Source organism: Saccopteryx bilineata, chromosome 3 (genome assembly GCF_036850765.1).
Source record: "Saccopteryx bilineata isolate mSacBil1 chromosome 3, mSacBil1_pri_phased_curated, whole genome shotgun sequence".
In the NCBI taxonomy this organism is placed as follows: Eukaryota; Metazoa; Chordata; class Mammalia; order Chiroptera; family Emballonuridae; genus Saccopteryx; species Saccopteryx bilineata.
This window is the reverse complement of record NC_089492.1, coordinates 309,280,039-309,302,647: the sequence shown is the minus strand read 5'-3', so window position 1 is coordinate 309,302,647 and position 22,609 is coordinate 309,280,039. Positions and strand designations below refer to the sequence as shown.

The window sequence follows — 22,609 nt, the reverse complement described above, 5'->3', positions numbered from 1 at the left end:
TTTTCCAACTGTCAGGATTCTGCAATCCTGTTTATTTATTCCTCCAGATATTTTTATGGTTTCATTTGTTGCATTTACATTTTTTAATCCACCTGGAATGTATGCTCTAGGCCAGATTCTGGCCCCTTTCCCAGAAAACAACTATCAGGTGTTGCTTAGCAACCTTCACTTGGGTTAGAGTTTGGCTTCTCTGGGGGGCAGGCAGTGGTGGAAAAACAAAACAGCTGCACTGTCTTCAGAGTTGACGGCAACCTTAAAGCATTGCCTAGTTACTCCATTTCGGACTATGTGATTGGACTCTTCACACTCCCCATCCCCCTTCTCCTGAAAGGACTCCACTGGAAACCTATTCTATCTGTTAGAAAAAGGGGAAGCCTGGCGGCATAAATGGGGTAGTTACAGCATCATCCCATACACAAAGATTGCCCATTGGATCCTTAGGGCGCATACAGGAACAGATCGATGTTCCTATCTCTCCCTATCTCGCTTCCTCCCTTCCTTTCTCGCTAAAATCAATAAATAAAAATCAATAAACAAAATTTTGTGCCTGATCAGAAGGTGGCACAGTGGATAGTGCGTCAGACTGGGATGCAGAGGACCCAAGTTCGAGACCCCGAGGTCGCCAGCTTGAGTGCGGGCTCATCTGGTTTGAGCAAAGCTCACCAGCTTGGACCCAAGGTCTCCGGCTAGAGCAAGGGGTTACTGGGTCTGCCGAAGGCCTGCAGCCAAGGTACATGTGAGAAAGCAATTAATGAACAATTAAGGTGTCGCAGTGCGCAAGGAAAAACTAATGATTGATGCTTCTCATCTCTCCTTTCCTGTCTGTCCCTGTGTATCTCTCTCTCTCTGACTCTCTGACTCTCTCTGTCCCTGTAAAAAAAACAACAACACACAAAACTGATGATTGATGCTTCTCATCTCTCTCGGTTCCTGTCTGTCTGTCCCTGTGTATCCCTCTCTCTGACTCTCTGACTCTCTCTGTCCCTGTAAAAAAAAAAAAAAAAATTGTAAGAAAAAAAGGGCAGCGTGTGCGTTGCATAGCAACTAGGTCTCCTGACCCTCCTCCTTGACACCAGAGTCGGAACAGGCGCCCCGCTCAAAGATGACGGCAGTGGTGCTGCTTTCAATATATTTCGCTCTCAACAGTCCTGCCAATAATTCATTTTTTCACATCTGGCCCCAAAGGCGTTCCCGTTACCCTTTCTGAGTTTTGCACGCGGTGGGTGGGAACGAGGACGGTGATAGAACCAACCCGCGCCCGGTGCCCCGCTCTAACATGGCGGGGGGCGCGTCGACAGTGGAGCAAAGCCCTTCGGCGCAGGCGCGCGGGCGCTGTGCAGGCGCAGGCGCACTTCCGTTCCTCCCGCGGAGCCTGTGGCGGCGGTGGCGGCGTCTCACTTGTGGGACATGGTTCCCGGTTCCGAGGGCCCGGCCCGAGCCGGGGGTCTGGTGGCTGACGTGGTGTTTGTGATTGAGGGCACGGCCAACCTTGGGCCATACTTCGAGGGGCTCCGCAAGCACTACCTGCTCCCGGCCATCGAGTAAGTGTCATTTGCGCGGCTCCAGTCCCGCCTTTCGACTGTACTTTTCCACAGCCTCTTGCCTGACCTCGACTTTTCATCTCCAACCCTCACAGGTATTTTAATGGTGGTCCTCCTGCCGAGACGGACTTCGGGGGAGACGTGAGTCTTGGGACTCTTGGGTCCGAGAGAGGCGGGGCTGGGGGCCGGGGGCCCGGACTCCCGGGTCCGAAGGAGGAGGGAGCGGGGTGGGAGCCATTGCTCGTTCTCTGAAATTTCGGATGAGAAGTTCCTCTTCCCTCCCCTTCCAGTATGGGGGAACCCAGTACAGCCTCGTGGTGTTCAACACGGTGGACTGCGCTCCTGAGTCCTACGTACAGTGTCACGCTCCCACCAGCAGTGCCTATGAATTTGTCACATGGCTCGATGGCATCAAGTGAGCTTTTTTCTCGGCTTGGGGTGGGGTGGGGGGCCCTGTGAGGGACCGTGAATGGATAGTGACTGGGGTCACACTGGGTAGCTGAAAGGGCTGAGGGGGATTGTGTTGTTTTCTTTGTTTTCTATTGTTTTGAGAGAGAGAGAGAGAGAGAGGGAGGGAGGGGGGAAGAAGAGAGAGAGAGAGAAGCATTAACTCCTTGTTCCTCTTAGTTGTTCCACTTAGTTGTGCACTCGTTGATTGCTTCTTGTACATGCCCTGACCACGGTTCCAATATGTGACCTCTGGCATGCTGGAACAACACTTTATTTACTGAGCCACCTGGCCAGGGCCTAGGGGGATTGTGTTTTTGTGCATTAGTCAATTCTGTGTGTGTGTGTGTGTGTGTGTGTGTGTGTGTTCAGCAGTTTTACCATTGGGTTTGGAAGTAGGAAAAACTCCTCAGTCTAAGAGGTCTTGAGCTCCAGGCCTGACCTGTGGTGGTGGAGTAGATAAAGCATCCACCTGGAACACTGAGGTCGCTGGTTTGAAATCCTGGTCAAGGTACAAATGGGAGTTGATACTTCCTGCTCTCCCCCTCCCCTGCCCCACTTCTAAATGAATTAAAAAAAAAAAAAGAGGTCTTGAGCTCCAGTACCCACTTGGTATGCCATTCCATGAGTGATTTTCCACTTTCTGTTCACAGTTTCTCATCTCCATTGAAGCCTGCATGCGGGGGTAGGTGGGTAATAGGCCAAGGTAGATCCCTCTGTGCTTTGGGTGGAATTTTGTTAGTTCACATTGCAGGCTCTTACAGGTGCACACAGCCTGGGTCCAAATCACAGTAGTACCAAAGCAGAAGTCCTCGACTAGGAGTCCCTTTCCCCTCTGTACATCTCTAAAAGACAGGTGTTAATAGTACAGATGGTACCTGACTCAAGACTTTTCAACTTTATGATGGTGCTAAAGCCGTATGCATTCAATAAAAAACAGTAGGCAACGCTTTACCATTCTGTGGGTTAAATGCATTTTCAGCTTGTGATATATATTTTTTTAATTTTATTTATTTATTTTTTACAGAGACAGAGAGAGAGTCAGAGAGAGGGATAGACAGGGACAGACAGACAGGAACAGAGAGAGATGAGAAGCATCAATCATTAGTTTTTCATTGCACGGTGCAACACCTTAGTTCATTGATTGCTTTCTCATATGTGCCTTGACCGCGGGCCTTCAGCAGACCGAGTAACCCCTTGCTGGAGCCAGCGACCTTGGGTTCAAGCTGGTGGGTTTTTGCTCAAACCAGATGAGCCCGCGCTCAAGCTGGTGAGCTCGGGGTCTCGAACCTGGGTCTTCCAATTCCAGTCCGACGCTCTATCCACTGCGCCACCACCTGGTCAGGCCAGTTTGTGATATTTTTAACTTACATTATTTGGACAGAAGTTGAGGAGTATCTGTATTTTTTAAAGATTTTGTGTAGCCTGACCAGGCGGTGGCGCAGTGGATAGAGCGTCGGACTGGGATACGGAGGACCCAGGTTCGAGACCCTGAGGTCACCAACTTGAGCACGGGCTCATCTGGTTTGAGCAAAGCTCACCAACTTGGACCCAAGTTCACTGGCTTGAGCAAGGGGTTACTTGGTCTGCTGAAGGCCCACGGTCAAGGCACATATGAGAAAGCAATCAATGAACAACTAAGGTGTCGCAACGAAAAACTGATGATTGATGCTTCTCATCTCTCTCCATCCCTATCTATCCCTCTCTCTGACTCTGTCTCTGTAAAAAAAAAAAAAAAAAAAAAAAAAGATTTTGTGTATTCATTTTAGAGAGGAGAGAGAGAGAAAGAGAAAAGGAGGGTGGAGCAGGAAGTATCAACCCCCATATGTGCCTTGACTGGGCAAGCCTGGGATTTCTAACTGGCGACCTCAGCATTCCAGGTCGATGCTTTATCTACTGCGCCACCACAGGCCAGGCTCATCTGTGTTTTTTTTTTATTTTTTATTTTTTATTTTTTTTATTTTTCTGAAGCTGGAAATGGGGAGAGACAGACAGACTCCTGCATGCGCCCGACCGGGATCCACCCGGCACGCCCACCAGGGGGCGATGCTCTGCCCCTCTAGGGCATCGCTCTACTGTGACCAGAGCCACTCTAGCGCCTGGGGCAGAGGCCAAGGAGCCATCCCCAGTGCCTGGGCCATCTTTGCTCCAATGGAGCCTCGCTGCGGGAGGGGAAGAGAGAGACAGAGAGGAAGGAGAGCGGGAGGGGTAGAGAAGCAGATGGGCGCTTCTCTTGTGTGCCCTGGCCGGGAATCGAACCCGGGACTTCTGCACGCCAGGCCGACGCTCTACCACTGAGCCAACCGGCCAGGGCCTCATCTGTGTTTGTATTAGTTGTTTATTGTATTATTTATCCACTGTTGTATAAGAGATAACCCTTACAACATTGTGGCTTAAAAAACCAAACGTTTATTATCTCACGCAGTTTGTGTAAGGAATTGAGGCATAGCTTAGCTGAATGATTCCAGCAGTCACAGTGAGCCCAGCTGCAGTCATCCAGTGGTTTGATTGGGTCTTCAGAGGCTCCGTTTCCAAGGTGGCACATGTTATGGCTGTTGGCTGAAGGAGTCCGTGCACTGCTGGCTGTTCACCACAAGGGCTCCCTGTGGGGTTGCTTGAGTGCCTGCACAGCGTGGCAGCTGACTTTCCTCAAACTCAGCAATCCAACAGAAAGTCCAAAGTGAAAGGAAGCTACCAGCTTTTATTTTAATTTATTTTTATTTTTTATTTTTCTGAAGTTAGAAGTGGGGAGGCAGTCAGACTCCTGCATGTGCCCTACCGGGATCCACCTGGCATGCCCACCAGAGGGCGATGCTCTGCCCATCTGGGGTGTTGCTCTGTTGCCACTGCAGCCATTCTAGCGTCTGAGGCGGAGGCCATGGAGCTGTCCTCAGGCCACAGGCTTTTTAGATCAAGTCTTGGAAGTCACGTATCATCACTTCTGCCACATTCTATTTGGTACACAAGTCAATCGTGTTCAGTGTTTGAGGGGGTGTGAATACCAGGGGTATGGATAACCTTATAGGGGGACTCATTAGGGGCCTGACTACCAGGACCTCATAGGAATACATTGGGAATTTTTCTTAAACACTTTAATATTTTTTTAAATTTATTTATTGATTTTAGAGAGCAAGGGAGAGAGAGGAAAAAAAACAACTGATTTGTTGTTCCACTTATTTATGTATTCATTGGTTGATTCTTGTATGTGTCCTGACTGGGGAGTGAACCCACAACCTTGGCGTATCGGGACAACACGAATCAACTGAGCTAATCAGCCAGGGTAGGATACATTGGGAATTAAATGAGTTGATGATTTAAAACAGTTCTTGACATTTATTTATTTATTTATTTTTTCTTTTAAGATTTTTGTTTATTCATTATAGAGAGGGGAGAGAGAGTGAGAGAGAGAGAGAGAAGGGGGGAGGAGCAGGAAGCATCAACTCCCATATGTGCCTTGACCAGGCAAGCCCAGGGTTTTGAACCGGCAACCTCAGCATTTCCAGATTGACGCTTTATCCACTGCGCCACCACAGGTCAGGCTCTTGGCATTTATTCAGTGTTTGCTATTATTTCATGTCTCAGTTTCTTGGTTTGCAAATAGATGTCCCATATCCTAGGACTCTTGGGAGGATCACAGGAACTAGTCTTCCTTCTGTGTTAAGCTTACGTCTGGTCTGTGGTCAGAGCTCATTAAATAGCACCCTTTCATGATAGCCATTACCTTTGTACATTTGTTCAGCAAACGTTTTTGAGTCCCTGCTTTGTTCCAGGCTATGTGTATTGGACTGGATACTGAAGGTTCAGTGGAAAGGTGACACCCAAGTTTCCCCCTCATGGTCCTTAGAATCAGTCAGAGTAGAGCAGGGCTCCTCAGTCTCGGCACTGTTGAGACAGATAATTCTTCGTTCTGGGTGCTGTCCTTTGTGTTGTTCAGTAGCTTCCTTGGTCTCTACCCATCAGCTGTCAGTAGCTTCTTCTCTCCTAAATTGTGACAAACAAAAATGTCTCCAGGCATTGTTGAATGTCTGTTAAGGGGCAAAATCAACTCCAGTTGAGAACAGCTGAGATAGATTATAGTTGATAAGACTTGAATAGTGGTAAATGAGCGTTCCTTGGGGCCTGAGCCCATGTCTGATGTCCCTCAATCTCTGTCACCCAGTGTATGAGGCCTGACCGAGAGGAGGCTGAGGAAAACTTTGTTGAACAAGTGAGTGAATGAGTGAATGCCCAGAATGTACTTCATACTCTGATTCTCCCTGGTAAACTTCTGTGTAAGCCTCAAGACTCATCTTAAATGCCCCATCTCTGATTCTGGCAAGGAGACAGTTGCTCCCTCCTCCACCCCCATCACTCCAAGGTGTTCCCCTGTCACAGCCCCACACCTTTGGACTGTGAATGTCCAGGACCCTGGGTGTTTGCTTCCAGCTGGGGCCTGGCCCCCAAGAGGCCTCAGGAAACCTTGGCTGAGTAAATGAATGAGAGAAAGCTATAGGAAAGATAACCACCAAGAAACCAAATCTTGGGGTGGGTGTATAAATACTGGGAAAAGCAGGCGGATCCCCTTATTTTAAAATTTCAAGGGCATTAGGAAGCTAAGAGGGAATACATTAGCTTTCTGAATACCTTCATTGCATATCTCCTCTCTGCTGTAATCAATTTAGAATACACTGTATTTTTTTCTTGCTCTATCTCAGAATAAGTAGCTGAAAAAGCTTTGTGTTCTGTATGCCTTCTGTGGAATCCTCCCAATGGGCTGATAAACATTTTACATTCAGAGGCCAGTGTTTTTATCAAGTCCTATGTAATGCTCTAAACTGACTTTCTGTAACGTTCCAGGCAGGTCTGTAACAGAGGTCACAGAGAATCAGCCACTTTTGTTCACACTTGGATAAATCTCATCTTTTCTGGGAATGTCTGGAACTTAAGAAACAAAGCATGCAGTGTGACTTTTGAAACAGCCTTGCTTTGGGAAGATTCATTTCTGAAATTATATTTCCTGTCTTACAAAAGAGGCAGTCTTCCCCCCCCCCCCACACACACACAGCTAGTGACTCAGATCAGAAAGAATAGGACAGAAAGAAAAAGAGCCCTGTGAGTCTTCCCCATGGCTTTATGACCGTCCTTTTGTTCATTCATTCATTCATTCAACAGACATTAGTAGAGCAAGGTGTCCTAGGCACCGAGGAGTCAGGGGTCATGAGACAGGTAAGATTATGGCTGTCTTGGAGCTGGGGTGACAGGCAGATGGGGAACTTGGCACACACAGCCCTGAGTCAGAGCTGGCTGCTGATCACATTTCTTCATTGGACCAGTACCTCTGGGGCCTCCATGGACCTATTAGCTGGTAAAAGTACACAATGAAGATTCTAGGGTATGACACCTGGCTGGACAAAGGAGGCCAGTGAGAGGACCAGGAAGTGGTAGGGGTCAGAGCACCCAGAGCACTTGCAGTTCATTTTATTTTACTCTGTGTAGTATCAAGGGGTTTATTTGGAAATAAGGTGTATCATAAAGTTTATGATATTTAAAACAAATTTTGCAACTGACTATATTTTTTCCCTTGCTCACCATTTTCAAGTTGTTCTCATTTCTTGGACAGAATAGTTGTTATGTATCTCTTTCTGAGCTGGTAACAGATGGTTTATGCTCAGTGTTCAGTAAAGAACAAGTTTTGGGATCTCAAAGTGGTAGGTTGATCATATTTCCCCTCATTAACTATCTTTTTAATTTTTAATTTATTGGCCTTAGCATGTTAGGTTGGCTCAGTGGTATAGAGCGTCAGCCCATTGTGTGGGTGTTTTGGATTCAATTCCTGGTCAGGGCACACAGGAGAAGCAACCATCTGCTTCTCCACCCCTCCATCCCCCTTCTCTCTCCCTCTCTCTCAATCTCTCCTTTCCTCTCCTGCAGCCGTGGTTTGATTGGTTCAAGCGAATTGGCCCCAGGTAACAAAAGTAATCCTTTTAAAGTGAAGAATTCAGTGAAGTTTAAGTACATCCACAATTTTTTTTTTTTTTTTTTTTTTTTTTTTACAGAGTCAGAGGGATAGACAGGGACAGACAGGAACGGAGAGATGAGAAGCATCAATCGTTAGTTTTTCGTTGCGCATTGTGACACCTTAGTTGTTCATTGATTGCTTTCTCATATGTGCCTTGACCGCGGGCCTTCAGCAGACCGAGTAACCCCTTGCTCGAGCCAGCGACCTTGGGTCCAAGTTGGTGAGCTTTTGCTCAAACCAGATGAGCCCGCGCTCCAGCTGGTGACCTTGGGGTCTTGAACCTGGGTCCTCGGCATCCCAGTCCAACGCTCTATCCACTGCGCCACCGCCTGGTCAGGCTACATCCACAATTTTGTGGAACCACTGCCTCTGTGTAGTTCTAGTGTTTTCATCACCTAAAAGAAAATCTGGTATGCATGATGGAATTGCTCCCCACCTCTTCCCCACACCTCTTGTTCCTTTCCCCCAGCTCCCGCCAGGACACCTTTGGCTCAAGTCTCAGAAACACCCAGCAAACCCTCAGAACAGCAAGCTGGCATTTAGATGGATCCAGGGGGGGTTTATTCACTAGGGTCTCTCCCAACTAGGTGGTAGTAAAATTCCTGTGTAAAATGATCTTATGATGAGAAAGTGGAGGGCTGGGGGTGGTGAGGAGCAGTGGGTGGTCTGAGTGCCCTGAGGGGAAAGGAGTTGGTGACTGAGCTGACAGGGTGGATAGGGAGCCAAGGGCCAAAGCCTGCAGCTGGGAAGAACTCAGGGAGAACTGGGCCCGGTGACCCTCAGCCAGGCTGTTGGCATGTTCTATCCAACAGGGTTTTAGAGAGCCTGCTTCCTAATAGTGGCTCAGACCAATTGGTCTCCCTCCCTGAGGGCTGCTGCAACAAAATGGTAAAAACTGGGTGGCCCAGAACAGCAGGAATGTGTCACAGGGCAGGATGCAGGAGTCCAAGATCAGGGGCAGGCAGGGCCTGGCGCCCTCTGGAATCTGTAGGGTAGACCCTTTCTGCCTCTTCAAGTTTCTGGTCACCCCAGACATTCCCTGCTTGGTGGCATCGTCACTCTACAGTCTCCACATAGTGTTTTCCCTGTGTTTCAATATTGTCTTTTGCTCTGAGGATATCCATCTCTGTGTCCCAAGTCCTCCTTACTATAAGGATATGCTCATACTGGAGGAGGACCCATCTGAATGCCCTCATAGCCTGATCACGTCTGTACAGGCCCTATTTCCAAATAAGGCCACATTCTGAGGTACTGGGGGTTAAGACTTCAACATGTCTTTTCTTGGGGACACAGTTTAGCCCATAACACTGGGAGGAGAGGTCCTTGTACCAGGCTGGGAAGTTGAGGCCAGGGCTGGCTTTGTAGGTGGGGAGATGGTCCTGAAAGCAGACATGCACAGGGACTGGGACACAGGACACAGTACGGTGTCCCAGGCCCTTTCCCTGTTCCATCCTCTGGCAGGGCCACTTACCACAGCAATTCCTTTGCAGGAGATGCAAATGTCCTCTTGTTCTCTGGGCCTGGACTGTACCTGCACTGGGGATAGGGCAGGGAACTTGACAGTGCCCCCATTGTCCCAGTACACACATTCCATTGCAGGGTAGGGGATAGCATGAGGGCAGGCTCTATAAGTGCAGCCTGGGTGCTGTAGGGACCCCCCCAGGACTGACAGTCTGGCCTCTTGCAGGTTCATGGGTGGAGGTGGCGAGAGCTGTAGCCTCATTGCAGAGGGCCTCAGCACGGCCCTGCAGCTGTTTGATGACTTCAAGAAAATGCGAGAGCAGATGTGAGTGTGCCCAGCGTTTGGGGCTCATGTCCTGAGCTGGTCTCTGTCCACTTGGCTCAGTACCCTTTTTTCCTGTTTCAGGACTCCACCCCCTGCTTCACATTGGGGAGTCGGGGCTGGGAATCGGGAGTAGTTCCCTGGCTGGTGCCCAGTCTCAGTGTCCTCATCAGGAGGAGGGGTCTGGCTCCTATCTCGCCTGCCTGCTAGGCCACTTAGAGTGAGTCAGGAACCTCATAGCCTCAGTGTTCTCAGCTATAAAATGGAGCCTTTCTTCCTGACTTCCTATGGGGCAGAGTACTTGCATCTCTGCTGTGCTCGGTCTGGGTCTTTTTTGGGGGCGTTGTTGCCACTTGTTCCACATCTTCCCTTGTTCCTGGCAGCGGCCAGACACACCGCGTCTGCCTCCTTATCTGTAACTCGCCCCCATACCTGCTGCCCGCTGTTGAGAGCACCACGTACTCTGGGTGCACAACGGAGAGCCTTGTGCAGAAGATCGGGGAGGTGAGGACTCCTGGGTCTGAGGGAGGAGGGGCCATGGGCTGGACTCCCGGGTCTGAGGGAGGTGGGGGGGCCGGGGCTGGACATCTGGAGAATGGAATGGTCCAAGACTCTGTGGCCAGCTCTGCTTACGCCTATTGGAAGAACTAGAACCCAGAACCCCCTGGGGCAGCTAGTACAGGCAACTTGGTCTCCTGTCCCAAAGGGGAATTTGGTTTTAGGGCCCTTGTCATCCGGTCGCTCAGCTGGTGTGGTGGCCTTGGGGTGGGCCCTGTGGCGGGTCCTGACCGCTTGTGCCCTCCTGCAGCGAGGGATCCACTTCTCCATCGTGTCTCCTCGGAAGCTACCTGCCCTACGGCTTCTGTTTGAAAAGGCAGCCCCCCCGGCCATGCTGGAGCCACTGCAGCCACCAGCAGATGTGAGCCAGGACCCACGGCACATGGTGCTGGTGCGGGGGCTCGTGCTGCCGGGTGAGGCCAGGTGCTGAGGGGGGTGAGGGTGTCCTTACCAGCCAACTTCCTCTGACTTGGATTTTCTTTCCCTCTCAAACCCCTTCTCACGGGTCTTGATCGTCCATCCTTGGCTGTCAGTCGGGGGTGGTTCAGCCCCAGGCCCCCTCCAGCCAAAGCAGCCCGTCCCCCTGCCTCCAGCCCCTCCCTCGGGCTCTGCGCTCTCAGCAGCCCCCCAGCAGCCTCTGCCCCCTGTCCCCCAGCAGTACCAGGTATGGACATCACCAGGAAAGGGGTGTGCTTCTGGGGCCTTGTGGGAGCCCTGGCCCCTTGGGGAGAACTAGTTTTAGGTTGGGGCTTGTGGGGTGATAGGAGTCTCCCTTGAAATATAAGAAGAGTGGGACTCTTGGGGCTGAGAAATCATGTCCCTGTGGGGTGATGGGAGTCACAAGCTCCCACGATAGTAGAGTCAGGGTGCCTGTGCCTTGTGGGGGTGTAGGTGGTTTGGCTCCATGTGACTCCAGGAGTGCGGTGCATGGTCCTCATCAGTCCCCACAACTCTGTCCCCAGGTCCCTGGGAACCTGAGCGCAGCTCAAGTCGCTGCCCAGAATGCAGTGGAGGCCGCCAAGAACCAGAAGGCTGGGCTGGGCCCTCGCTGTGAGTCCCCGGGCGGGGATATGAGCTGGGCAGATGGCCACAAGGCCTCTCTCCATGCACACTTGGCCCACCTCTTCCCTTGATTTCTCTCACAGTCTCACCTATCAACCCTCTCCAGCAAGCGGCTCCAGGAGTGGGTCCCCCCTTCAGCCAGGCCCAGGCCCCTCCACTGCCCCAAGGCCCCCCTGGTGCCCCCAAGCCATCCCCTGCTTCCCAGACCAGCCTGGTCTCCACAGTGGCCCCTGGTCAGGGCCTGGCCCCCACTACACAGCCTGGGGCACCATCTATGGTAGGTGCCTGCATGCTTCCTGCTCACTGCTCCTCTCCTCCCCCCTGACTGCCTTGGACTGGCACAGTGCCAAAGACAAGCAGTGTGCCTGTCTGAAGGGGGCCCAAGGGAGTGGGTCTTTTTTTTTTTTTTTTTCCCCCTGAAGCTGGAAACTGGGAGGCAGTCAGACTCATTCCTGCATGTGCCCGACCAGGATCCACCCGGCACGCCCACCAGGGGGCGATGCTCTGCCCCTCCGGGGCGTCACTCTGTCGCGACCAGAGCCACTCTAGCGCGTGGGGCAGAGGCCAAGGAGCCATCCCCAGCGCCCAGGCCATCTTTGCTCTGATGGAGCCTTGGCTGCGGGAGGGGAAGAGAGAGACAGAGAGGAAGGAGAGGGGGAGGCGTGGAGAAGCAGATGGGCGCCTCTCCTGTGTGCCCTGGCCGGGAATCGAACCCGGGACTTCAGCACGCCAGGCTGACACTCTACCACTGAGCCAACCGGCCAGGGCTGGGAGTGGGTCTTATGGTTCTGGGTCCTTGGGGGCTATATAGACAACACTGAGATTAGTGGTCTGGGAATGGAGTCGTGGGGCTTGTGGTTCCTGGTGGGTGAAGACTGTTCTGAGGACTCCATGGGTTCCTGTCCTGGGAGTCCTGGAATCCTCTTGTATCAGAGTGTTTATACCCCAGGGACAGCCACATGGTTTTCTGGCCGTGGGTGTGTAGAGGAAGAGGCCTTTGTTTCATTCTTGCTGATCTGCCCTGTCAGGGCCACCCAGGAGACGGTCTGACCTGCTCTGTTGCCTTCTTTCTTCCCCTCTGGCAGGCAGGCCCAGTGGCCCAAGGCGGGGTGAGTGGTCCTTCCCCTGCTCAGCTAGGGGCCACGGCCCTTGGTGGACAGCAGTCAGTCTCCAACAAACTCTTGGCCTGGAGTGGGGTCCTTGAGTGGCAGGAGGTGAGTTGGCTTGAGCAGCCTTTGGGCAGCTGGATCTCATAGGGCTGGACCTGGTGGGGTGCAGGGTGAGACTGGGGCCACACAGGGTCATGGACCTGTGGTCTGAGATAGTCCCCAGGAAACATGGGATTGGTAGCCCAGACGTGAGACTAAAGAGGTAGTGAGACTTGTATTGCAAGTGAAAAACCTAGAAGTCTCAGATTCAGGTTCCAGCCGGGCCCAGGGGATTGTGGCATCTAGGAGACAAAGGGTTGTGTGATTTGGGGACAAGAGGAGAGCTCAACATTTGTAGAAGGCTAGAGGATTATGGGATTGATAGTATGGAGGAGGGGCTCTTGGGACTTAAATTGGGGGAGATCCAGAGCTTTGAGGCTCTCAGGGCCCTTCTTACTGTGATGTGCCGTTCTTTCCCTCTCAGAAGCCCAAACCTGCCTCGGTGGATGCCAACACCAAGCTGACGCGGTCACTGCCTTGCCAGGTCTATGTGAATCATGGCGAGAACCTGTAGGTGACTGTCAGGGACTGGGCGGGCTGGGATTTACATCCTCCTGATACCTCTCTTGGCATCGCCCCCAGGAAAACAGAGCAGTGGCCTCAGAAGCTGATCATGCAGCTCATCCCCCAGCAGCTGCTGGTGAGTGGCAGGCAGGAGGGACCCCAGCCTCTGCTAGGTCTCTCTTCCCTCTTTCCTTCCCTGCCCCGCCCCGCCCATCTGTTCTCCCGTCTTCCCTTCCCTTCCCCACCCACCTCTGTTCTCCTTTCCTCCTTCCCCACTCAACACACTGATTGACCTCTCCATCTCCCCAGACAACCCTGGGCCCTTTGTTCCGGAACTCAAGGATGGTCCAGTTCCATTTCACCAACAAGGACCTGGAGTCCCTCAAAGGCCTCTACCGCATCATGGGCAACGGCTTTGTGAGTCCTGGGCTGGGCTGGCCCCAGGGAGTTGACTCCTCTGACCTCTTGGGCCCAAAGGAACTGTTTTTGATGGTTGGGTGGGCTTTGTGAGCTTGGGCTCCTCAGCTCTCTTCCACAGCCTTAGCCTGTTTTGTAATTATAATATGCATCAGATGGAAGTCCATCCTGTGTTAAGTGTGACAGGAACAATTGGGAAGAAGTTGGCTCTGACAGGTTTACTGGGTATATTGGTTTTCTGGGGCTGAGAACAGAAACTTACTTTCTCACATTTCTGGAAACTAGCAGTTTGAAATCGGGGTGTTAGCAGGGCCACGTTCTCTGAAGGCCCCAGGGGAGGACCCCTCCTGGCCTCTTGCCTTGGGTAGCCCCGGCATTGTTGGCTTTAGACAGCAGAACTCCAGTCTCTGCCTTCATCTTTCCACGGTTATCCTCCCTCTGTGCCTGGGCCCTCACAGGGCGTGCTCCTCCCTGTTTGTGTGTTGGTTTTCTTTTTTTTTTTTTTTTAAACCATTTTTTAAGGTAGTATTTTTTTTTTTTATTATTCATTTTAGAAAGGAAAGGGAGAGACAGAGGAGAGACAGAAGGGGGGGAGGAGCTGGAAGCATCAACTCCCATATGTGCCTTGACCAGGCAAGCCCAGGGTTTCGAACCGGTGACCTCCGCATTTCCAGGTCAACGCTTTATCCACTGCGCCACCACAGGTCAGGCTGGTTTTCTTTTAAGGACACCAGTTCTTGGACTTGGGCCACTCTGATGACTTCATCTTAACTCATTAGATTTACACAGTGCCGGCACATTCACAGGTGCCGGGTGTTGGCACTTCATGTTTTTTTTTTTGTTGTTTTTTTTTTACAGGGACAGAGAGAGAGTCAGAGAGAGGGATAGATAGGGACAGACAGACAGGAATGGAGAGAGATGAGAAGCATCAATCATCAGTTTTTTGTTGCGACACCTTAGTTGTTCATTGATTGCTTTCTCATATGTGCCTTGACCGCAGGCCTTCAGCAGACCGAGTAACCCCTTGCTCGAGCCAGTGACCTTGGGTCCAAGCTGGTGAGCTTTTGCTCAAGCCAGATGAGCCTGCGCTCAAGCTAGTGACCTCAGGGTCTCGAACCTGGGTCTTCAGCATCCCAGTCCGACGTTCTATTCACTGCGCCACCGCCTGGTCAGGCGCAGGCGTTTATTTTTGACTCATAACAGGATGTCCAGTGGTAGGCAGCTATTGGGGTTAGTTGTGTAGCTCCGTGACATGTGGGCCAAGATTCTGTTGGCTTCTCTCAACAAGAGGGCTCTTGAAGCTCCAGGAATCTTGTGTGACTAGATGCAGGAAGCCAAGAAGGAAATATGGCATCCGTTCGTCTTGTATTTCCATCTCTTCAGGAAAACAGACATATCTCCACACCCCCAAGCATCTTCTGGGCCAGATCCAGGGCACTGGGGCCTGGACACGTGGCTCCCCCAAGCAGAATTGGGGTTCTCTAAACAGGGGAGAGGGGCAGGTAGATCTTGGGTGGGCCCCTAGCAGGGTCTGCCTCAGATGAAGAACCAACACTCAGAGAAGTAACCTCGCTTGGCTAAGGTCCCAGACGTGGGACCTCAGCCTCGTCGGCCCCTCCTCCCTCAAGAGCCCTTGATCTGAGCGTTTGTGTATTGTGGCTTCACTTCATATTTGCTAATGTTTTCTTTTTTGTATATATATTTTTTGTATTTTTTCAAAGTTAGAAGCAGGGAGGCAGTCAGATAGACTCCCGCATGCGCCTGACCAGGATCCACCTGGCACACCTACCAGGGGGCGATGCTCTGCCCATCTGGGGCGTTGCTCCATTGCAACTGAAGCCATTTGAGCGCCTGAGGCGGAGGCCATGGTGCCGTCCTCAGCACCCACATTTGCTAATGTTTTCTGGGCACTTCGTGGGTATTTGGCTGCCGGCAAGATCCCTGATGTGTCTGGACACACCCCACAGTCACAGCAACCTGTGATGTTAGCACTGCTGTCCTCAGGCCTCACTGGCAGGGGCTGAGTCTGGGAAGAGTGTGGTCACCCTTTAACGGTCTTTTGGATCCCCTGGGTCAGATGTATCCACCATCGCCATTGATCATGTGCTTCAGGTGCCATTTCTGTGTTGAAGCCCCTCCTCAACCGTGAACGCTCCCAGCAGTCCTTAGGAGTGCAGCCCTGCGAGGTGGGGTGGAGGTGGAGGGTCAGGGTTGGAGCTAGGTGCCAGCCATATGTTTGGGGCGCTTTCTGTCTGCTCCCTTCTGCTTTCAGCAAGCCCCCCAGCCTCACACCGTCCCTGTGGACACTTAGTTCTGGAGCAGCCTCGGGCAAAGCTTCAATCTCTTCAGCCTTTCATAGCAGAAACCATAGTGATCCTTGACTGTGGGACTTCTAGAACGTTCTAGAACCAGGAGGGGTGGGATACCTCCTCAGGGCATGACTGTTTCTGATTCTCTCCCCCCAGGCGGGCTGCGTACACTTCCCCCACACGGCCCCCTGTGAGGTGCGTGTGCTCATGCTCCTATACTCGTCCAAGAAGAAGATCTTCATGGGCCTCATCCCCTATGACCAGAGCGGCTTTGTCAATGGCATCCGACAGGTCATCACTAACCACAAGCAGGTGCAGCAGCAGAAGCTGGAGCAGCAGCGCGGGGTGAGTGAAGCAGCTCCCCTTCCCTGTCCTATCCTCTCCTAGCACCGGCCCACCCGGGCCCCAAAGCTCATGGACAAACCCTCAGGGGCCCCTTGGGGTTCCAGTGCCAGGCACTTAACTCCTCTCACAGGACACGGCCACCCAGGCTCAGTCCCATCCCCACATTTCCTTGCCAACTTGCTCTCCCTTTTTAATCCTCGTATAATCCTCCCTTGGGAACCTGGGAATGTAAAGCTTACTTCTCAGATCCCCCCTTCAAAGAAGTGTTCCCAGCCCCTTACAAGTTCCCCCTCAGGGCTCATGCTCCCCGACATGTGGAGTGACCCTCTCAGATGCACTCCACACCCAGTCACTGACTGCTCCCTTTCTCTCCATGCAGATGGGGGCACAGCAAGCCCCCCCCGGGCTGGGCCCCATTCTGGAGGACCAGGCAAGGCCCTCACAGAATATGGTGAGAACAAGGCCAGCAGGGTCTGGGCCAGGGTCGGGGAGGTCCCAGAGGACACAACTGTTCTGACCTGGCTGTGGAGGCTGAGGGCTCTGGTGTCTCTGTTCCTCACCCCCGTTTCTTCCCATCAGCTCCAGCTCCGCCCTCCGCAGCCCCAGCCTCAGGGCACTGTGGGGGCCTCTGCAGCTGCAGGGCAGCCCCAGCCTCCCAGCGCTGTCCAGGCCCCCCCAGGCCCTGCCCAAGGCCCTACTGGAGCAGCTCCCGGCCCGCCCCCTCCTGGGCCTCTCCTTCGGCCCCAGAATCCTGGAGCCAACCCACAGCTGCGAAGCCTCCTCCTCAACCCCCCGCCGGTGAGATCTGGGTTAGGGGCAGCTGGGAACACGGGTCCCAGGCTGACAGTGCTAGACCTTTTATCTCAGAGGAGGGAGGTTGGCTCAATCAAGGGGTGTGAGTAGAGCCCTACCAAAGGCTCCAGGCCCACCAGCTCCTGTCTGTGTCTTCCATGGGCTTCTGCTGAGACCCTTTTGAAGAAACAACCTATACAAATGACAGGCTGAGATGTTCTCTGAGCAGCTGTGCGGGAAGCTACGTGGTGGTGCGGGGTCTCCTCCCTGGGGACCTCTGAGCCGCTGCTTTTGTTCCCCCAGCCCCAGACTGGGGTGCCCCCACCACAGGCTTCCCTCCACCATCTCCAGCCACCAGGGGCCCCTGCACTGCTGCCCCCACCACACCAGGGCCTGGGGCAGCCCCAGTTGGGACCCCCCCTCCTGCACCCGCCCCCTGCCCAGTCCTGGCCTGCACAGCTTCCCCCACGGGCTACACTGCCAGGTAAGGAGGTCTGGGGGAGGCCAGGGGTCTGGACTGAGTATCCCAGCAGCCCCTGGGCTCCTGGGAAGTAAAATCCTAAGACATAAGTAGAGTTGATCCCCTCCTTGGCTTTTGGGGAGCTTTGAAGGGCAGAGGACTAAGTACCTAGGGAGCAAGAGCTCATCCCCTCCCTGCCTGTTCTCTGGGGTTTGCTGAGAAATGTAGTCTTAGGGCCAGAGAGGTATTTTGGAGTACAGGCTCCCAAAGGCTTAGGGGAAACAGTACACTTCTGTCCAGATGGGGCCAGAAAGTGCTTCTAATGGGTACCCCCAGTACTTCCTAGACAAATTAGTGCCTTGGACTCCCAGAGGAGGAGGGAGAAAGCAGTCCCAGGGCCCTCCAGGACCCCAGGGACTACTGGGAGATGCAGTCCGTTCCCCACTGCCCCCCAGGTCAGATGCTGCTGAGCGGGGGTCCCCGGGGCCCAGTCCCCCAGCCGGGCCTGCAGCCCAGCGTCATGGAGGACGACATCCTCATGGATCTCATCTGAACCCCCGACACCCAATAAAGTTCCTTTTAACACATGCCCCGGCTCCCGTCACTGACATCCCCCCGGACTGGGCAGGAAGAGACCGGGGGTGACATCTCTGTCCTTGCTCTTGCTTCAGCAGACATCGCCAGGGTGCCAGGCTGATGAAGCCTGGGCCACAGCAGTGAGTCAGGCAGTCTGGTGCAGCCTGGCTCGGGGAGACATGGAGGCAGGCAGGCAGTGCTCATGGGACCATGTGCTCTCATGGAGGTAGAAGGGGTCCAGGAGTCCTGGAAGTGACCTCTGTGCCTGCCGGGCTCAGCAGTGTTGGAAGAAAAGGAAAAGTTGGTGAGGCCAGGAAGGCCATCCAGTGTGGAGGAAGCAGAAACAAATATGCGGAGGCAGGAGAAAGTGTGGGGTGTTTGGGGTAGCACGTGGGTCAGCGGTTCTGGAGTGTGAGCACGGGGTGGGGGACCTGGGGGTGGGCAGGTGCCAGGCTGGGCGGGACTCAGGATCCAAACTGAGCAGCATGTGGTTTGTCCTGGGGACACAAGAACCACATGATGCTACGAGCAGGGAGGAGGCTCAAGCGGTGGTTTTGAGGCAAGGAGAGCGCAGAGGAGGAGCTGGGGCCAGGGCAGGAGGGGCGAGGCTGGGACTGGTGTGCCCTGTGAAGGAAGCTGAGGATGTGGGGGATGTTGAGGTCAGCCCCCAGGACCTGTCCTGAGCGCTGCTGGTAAATGGTGGGGCTCCCCTGAGTTATGAGCTGGGAGAAGGAGCCAGTAGTGAGTGCTGATGCTCCAAGGTATGTCCAAGTAACAGCTGCTGTGTTGGGAACTCATGATGTGTCCTTAGGGGACAGTGTATGTTTGGTGATTGAAGTCATAGGAGTGGACAAGATCACGTGGAGAAGGGGGAGGCCCAGGTCCTAATCAGAGGCTGACTTTCCGAGGCTTTGGACAGAAGGGCAGGGGGCATCTCCAAGATGAACAATCTGGCAGGAAGTGGTTTTGGGATGTGGTAAGGCAAGAAGCGAGAAGGACGGCTTCAGATGTGCGGGGGGGGGGGGGGGCTGCAGGGGGCTGTGGCATGTGGTGGTCTCCCTGTAGACTAGACTGGTGCTGCTCAGAGCGTGGTCCACACCTGGACCACCAGCATCTGCATTGTTTGGGACACTGGTTAACGTGATTCCCAGGCCTGGCCCGGGAGAGAGGTTGCAGTGTGGTGGCCCATGGGCCACTCTACAGATGAGTTTTGTTTGGCCTTTTCTGTGTTAGCATACTTGCAATTTTTTTTCTAATGAGTTGTAGAAATCAGGATAATTCTCTCTCTCTCTCTCTCTTTCACACACACACACACACACACACACACACACAAATACACCCACAAAAACTGTAGTCTTCACTTCTCTTGATGAGTCAGAAGATCTGGTACCCCTGGGCCTGCCCTTATGCCTAACAACAATGGGCTAGAGCTGCCCTTTTTGATGGGGCATGTGCTCTCTAGTTCGCCACAGTCCCCACCACTCCCTCTTGCTCCCCCACCTTTGTCACTGGGCTCGCCCTGTGGTTGTTCCTGTGGTAGCATGCAGAGGAAAGTGAAATCTTTCTTGTACCCATGTCTCTATCAAAAGTGGCACAACCAAAGAGAGAACGAGAGGGCCCCGTGTTTCGAAAAAAATGGGAGCGAGACTATTTCTTTGTGGAAGTGAAGAACATGCCTATGTGTTTAATATGCAAAAATATCATGTCTGTGTTGAAAGAGTACAACCTGAAACGTCATTATGAATCAAAGCACAGTAAGAGCTACGACCAGTATACAGAGCAGACGCGAGATGCCATACTGAACGAACTGAAAAAGGGCCTCAAATGTCAGTAGGGTTTGGAAAGCCAACAATAGACATGACAAGGCTGCCACACACAGTCTGACAATGATGTGAAAAGAATTACTCGGGCATTAGAACCTCCCCCAGTTGGCGAGTTCATAAATGAGCATAATGATGTGTCCTGGACAGAAACACGTCTGTTTAGGCCGTTATTTAAGTCTTAACAGGCATTTGTTTGAATTGCACGGTGTGTTGAGAAGTCAGAAGATTTACAAGTCCAGTTGCTCGAAAGTCAAATCAATTGTGGCCTTTTCTAACCTTGCGCATCAACTCTTTCCACCCAGTTAGCTTTATTTATTTGTGACGTTGAAAATTTTCATGTGACTGAAGAAGTCTGTGACATGGTGCCTAAATAGGCCCTACACGGGAAAGGACTTATTTTTGTGTGTGTGTTGACAGGAATGGAATGTTTTACGTAGACAGGTCAGAATTCCTAAGCACAGCTACAGACAGTTGTGGTAATCTAAAGATCTGTGTCACAGGGGAACTTGTCAGGACAGCATAATCCAAGGTGGCAATGTTTGGCAAGGACACAGAAGTCAGGTGATGGTGTCAATCACCTGGAATCGCCTGGTGCTGAGAAAGTAGAACGTACTGATCATCCTTTATGTACCTATGTACTGTAATTACGGGCAGGCTGACGGTGAACTTGACCCACTGTACTCCACACAAGTTCTGTGACCTGGTTGTCACGTGAAGAAATCGGAACTGTTGAAGTCTATCTACTTGGTTCATTTCAGATGAGGCAAAAGCCACACACCTTGGTTCCCCTGAGGGGGTCAGTCAAAGACTTTGGGTCAAGGTTATGACCCTTCTGAACACTCATTTCTCTGCAAGGATATTCACAGCTACTTGAATGTATGATTGTGTTGGCCCAGTCCTGGCGAAAATGGGGAAGCCACTGGCAAGGAATGTTCTGACTCCATTTCCTTTGCTGCAGTTGGTTTCCAGAAATGAAAGACATGGCCCAGATCATATTGACCCAAAGGCTCTCTGCATCCAGACTGTGAAGATGAAGTAACACTGTCCAGTTTGCCTTTGTCGGTACATGTCAGTCATGTGAATTCAGACCACACAGAATGGTTATTGAACTACAGTGCAATAGGGTGCTGGCTCCCCAGTGTGGAAGGTCTCAGCCCTACAACTCTCCAGTAATTGTCCTGAATCTCTTGAGTTGGGAGGTTCCCACGCTTGTGAATAGAAATTTTCTGTTATGAAACCGAATCAAATTATTAACACTGCTCCCAGGATTCAAGGTTGAGTTCTCCAGTGCCCATCCCACCGCACCGCCCGGGCCTGATGCTGACGTCTAGCTGCGGAAGGGATGCTGTCAGCCTTCCGATTTCAACTTGGAGGAGCGAAAGAATTACAAGAGAGAAAATTTTAATAATTAAATCTATTTTTCAATTTGTATTTTTTCAACTTTGAATTTGAAATATACACTCCAGTACCAAACATGTTTGTATTATGTTCCATGCATTCACCATAGTTCAGTAAAGATGCAGTTTGATTATACTTCTGGCCGTCGACTTTTCTTATACCTGGCTAGTTCACTCATTTATGTGACCCGCCTGGCTCCTGTAGGCATTTGAGTTTCCGATCCCTGTCCTAGAATTGTTGAGTCAAGTCTGGGGAAGGGAGGGGAGGGAGGAGACTGGGGACTTTGAACAGCTTCCTAGGTGATTCTCACACAAAACATGGAGTAGGAGACACTGGTGGTAGCCGACGAAGGGAAGGGACCGTGGGTGAGGTTTCCCAGGCAGCGTGTGTAGCAGGGGTTTCTGAAAACTCAGATGACTTCATGGACCAGGCAGGTGATGGAAATGTGTGAAGTGGACGGGTGTAAGACAATAGGGAATGCTGGGGACTGTGGTGAACTTGGAGAGTGCTTGCCCCACTTAAAGGCATTCAAATTAAAGACAAAACACTATGAGGACCAAACAAAACCCTGCTGGTGAGTCCAGTGAGGCCGTTAGGCTGCCATTTTGTGACCTCTGCAAGGAAGAGGAGACGTGAGGACAAGTTACAGAGCCCTGAGAAAGACTCACATGTGAGGGTTGGGCAGGGAGCCAGAAGACAGAAGGACCAGGCAACTGTTCTGGAAGCTTGAGTGTTATTGAGGAAAGTGGTTGACTCTGTGCACAGCCACCAAAAGGGGAAGAAGACAAGCAGAGAGCAGCCAGCTGTTGCTACCGGGGTGGAGATTACCCTGCAGGGAAACAGGCTTGGGTCTAGGACAAATTGATGGAAAAGAAGCGTTTCCGTCTCCAGCCAGCGAGGCCCTCTTGACCTCAACACCCAATTAGATGAACCTAAGGGACTGTCAGGCTCTGATCACAATGCCTAGTCACAGGGTGAGGCAGAAGAAAGCCCAGGGTTATTTGGGTGCCCGAAGGGTGAGGGAAGATCTACACAGAACTCCCGCATTTCACAGTCCAGGTAAAGGTGATAGGTGTAAGCACTTCACGTGCCTATGAGAACCAGCCAATGCCAACAGCAAATCTTTTTGGACGTTTTTCTCCATGTGCCAGGCACTATTAAAACTTCTTAACTAGAAAATAGTGAACACCTTAGAAGAGCAGGGTTAAAATTCCAGCTCCTGCACTGACTAGCTCTGTGGCTTTGGGCAGGTCCTGCTGCCTCTGGGGCTCAGTTCCCCATATGTCAAGAAGTGACTCCCCTGTAGGATTGGGCACCTGGCAGGCTCAGCATAATCTTCCACACCAGAGAGCTGCTCTTGGCTACTGTGGTCATCACTGGCCCAGCGC

At 52.2% G+C, this 22,609-nt stretch overlaps 1 protein-coding gene and 1 non-coding gene across 6 annotated transcripts; one reads left to right on the top strand and one right to left on the bottom strand.

Annotated features, from left to right (window-relative positions):
- The first annotated feature begins 1,350 nt into the window (after positions 1-1,350).
- MED25 (mediator complex subunit 25) lies at positions 1,351-21,356 on the top strand. Of its 5 annotated transcripts, none has more exons than XM_066271511.1 (18): positions 1,351-1,541; positions 1,637-1,682; positions 1,832-1,956; positions 9,674-9,772; positions 10,153-10,273; positions 10,578-10,740; positions 10,861-10,991; positions 11,290-11,377; positions 11,473-11,666; positions 12,475-12,603; positions 13,022-13,107; positions 13,180-13,237; positions 13,411-13,518; positions 15,984-16,172; positions 16,552-16,623; positions 16,752-16,970; positions 17,268-17,448; positions 19,590-21,356. In XM_066271511.1, the coding sequence occupies exons 1-18, from the start codon at positions 1,408-1,410 to the stop codon at positions 19,832-19,834; spliced, it is 2,388 nt and encodes a 795-aa protein (XP_066127608.1). In that variant the 5' UTR covers positions 1,351-1,407; the 3' UTR covers positions 19,835-21,356. The 5 variants fall into 5 exon arrangements, with proteins under 5 accessions (XP_066127608.1, XP_066127606.1, XP_066127605.1 ...); XM_066271509.1 differs by having other exon boundaries at positions 1,370-1,541; positions 20,782-21,356; XM_066271508.1 differs by having other exon boundaries at positions 1,370-1,541; positions 20,324-21,356.
- Positions 12,082-12,157, bottom strand: TRNAA-GGC (transfer RNA alanine (anticodon GGC)). The gene has a single exon. It is a non-coding gene; the product is annotated as a tRNA-Ala (tRNA).
- Positions 21,357-22,609: the final 1,253 nt, after the last annotated feature.

Coding starts and splice junctions, on each gene's coding strand:
- MED25 (XM_066271511.1), top strand. CDS start 1,408: ATGGTTCCCGGTTCCGAGGGCCCGGCCCGAGCCGGGGGTCTGGTGGCT. Junction 11,667..12,474: donor AGCCTGGGGCACCATCTATG/GTAGGTGCCTGC, acceptor CCCCTCTGGCAG/GCAGGCCCAGTGGCCCAAGG. Junction 17,449..19,589: donor CCCACGGGCTACACTGCCAG/GTAAGGAGGTCT, acceptor CTCTATCAAAAG/TGGCACAACCAAAGAGAGAA.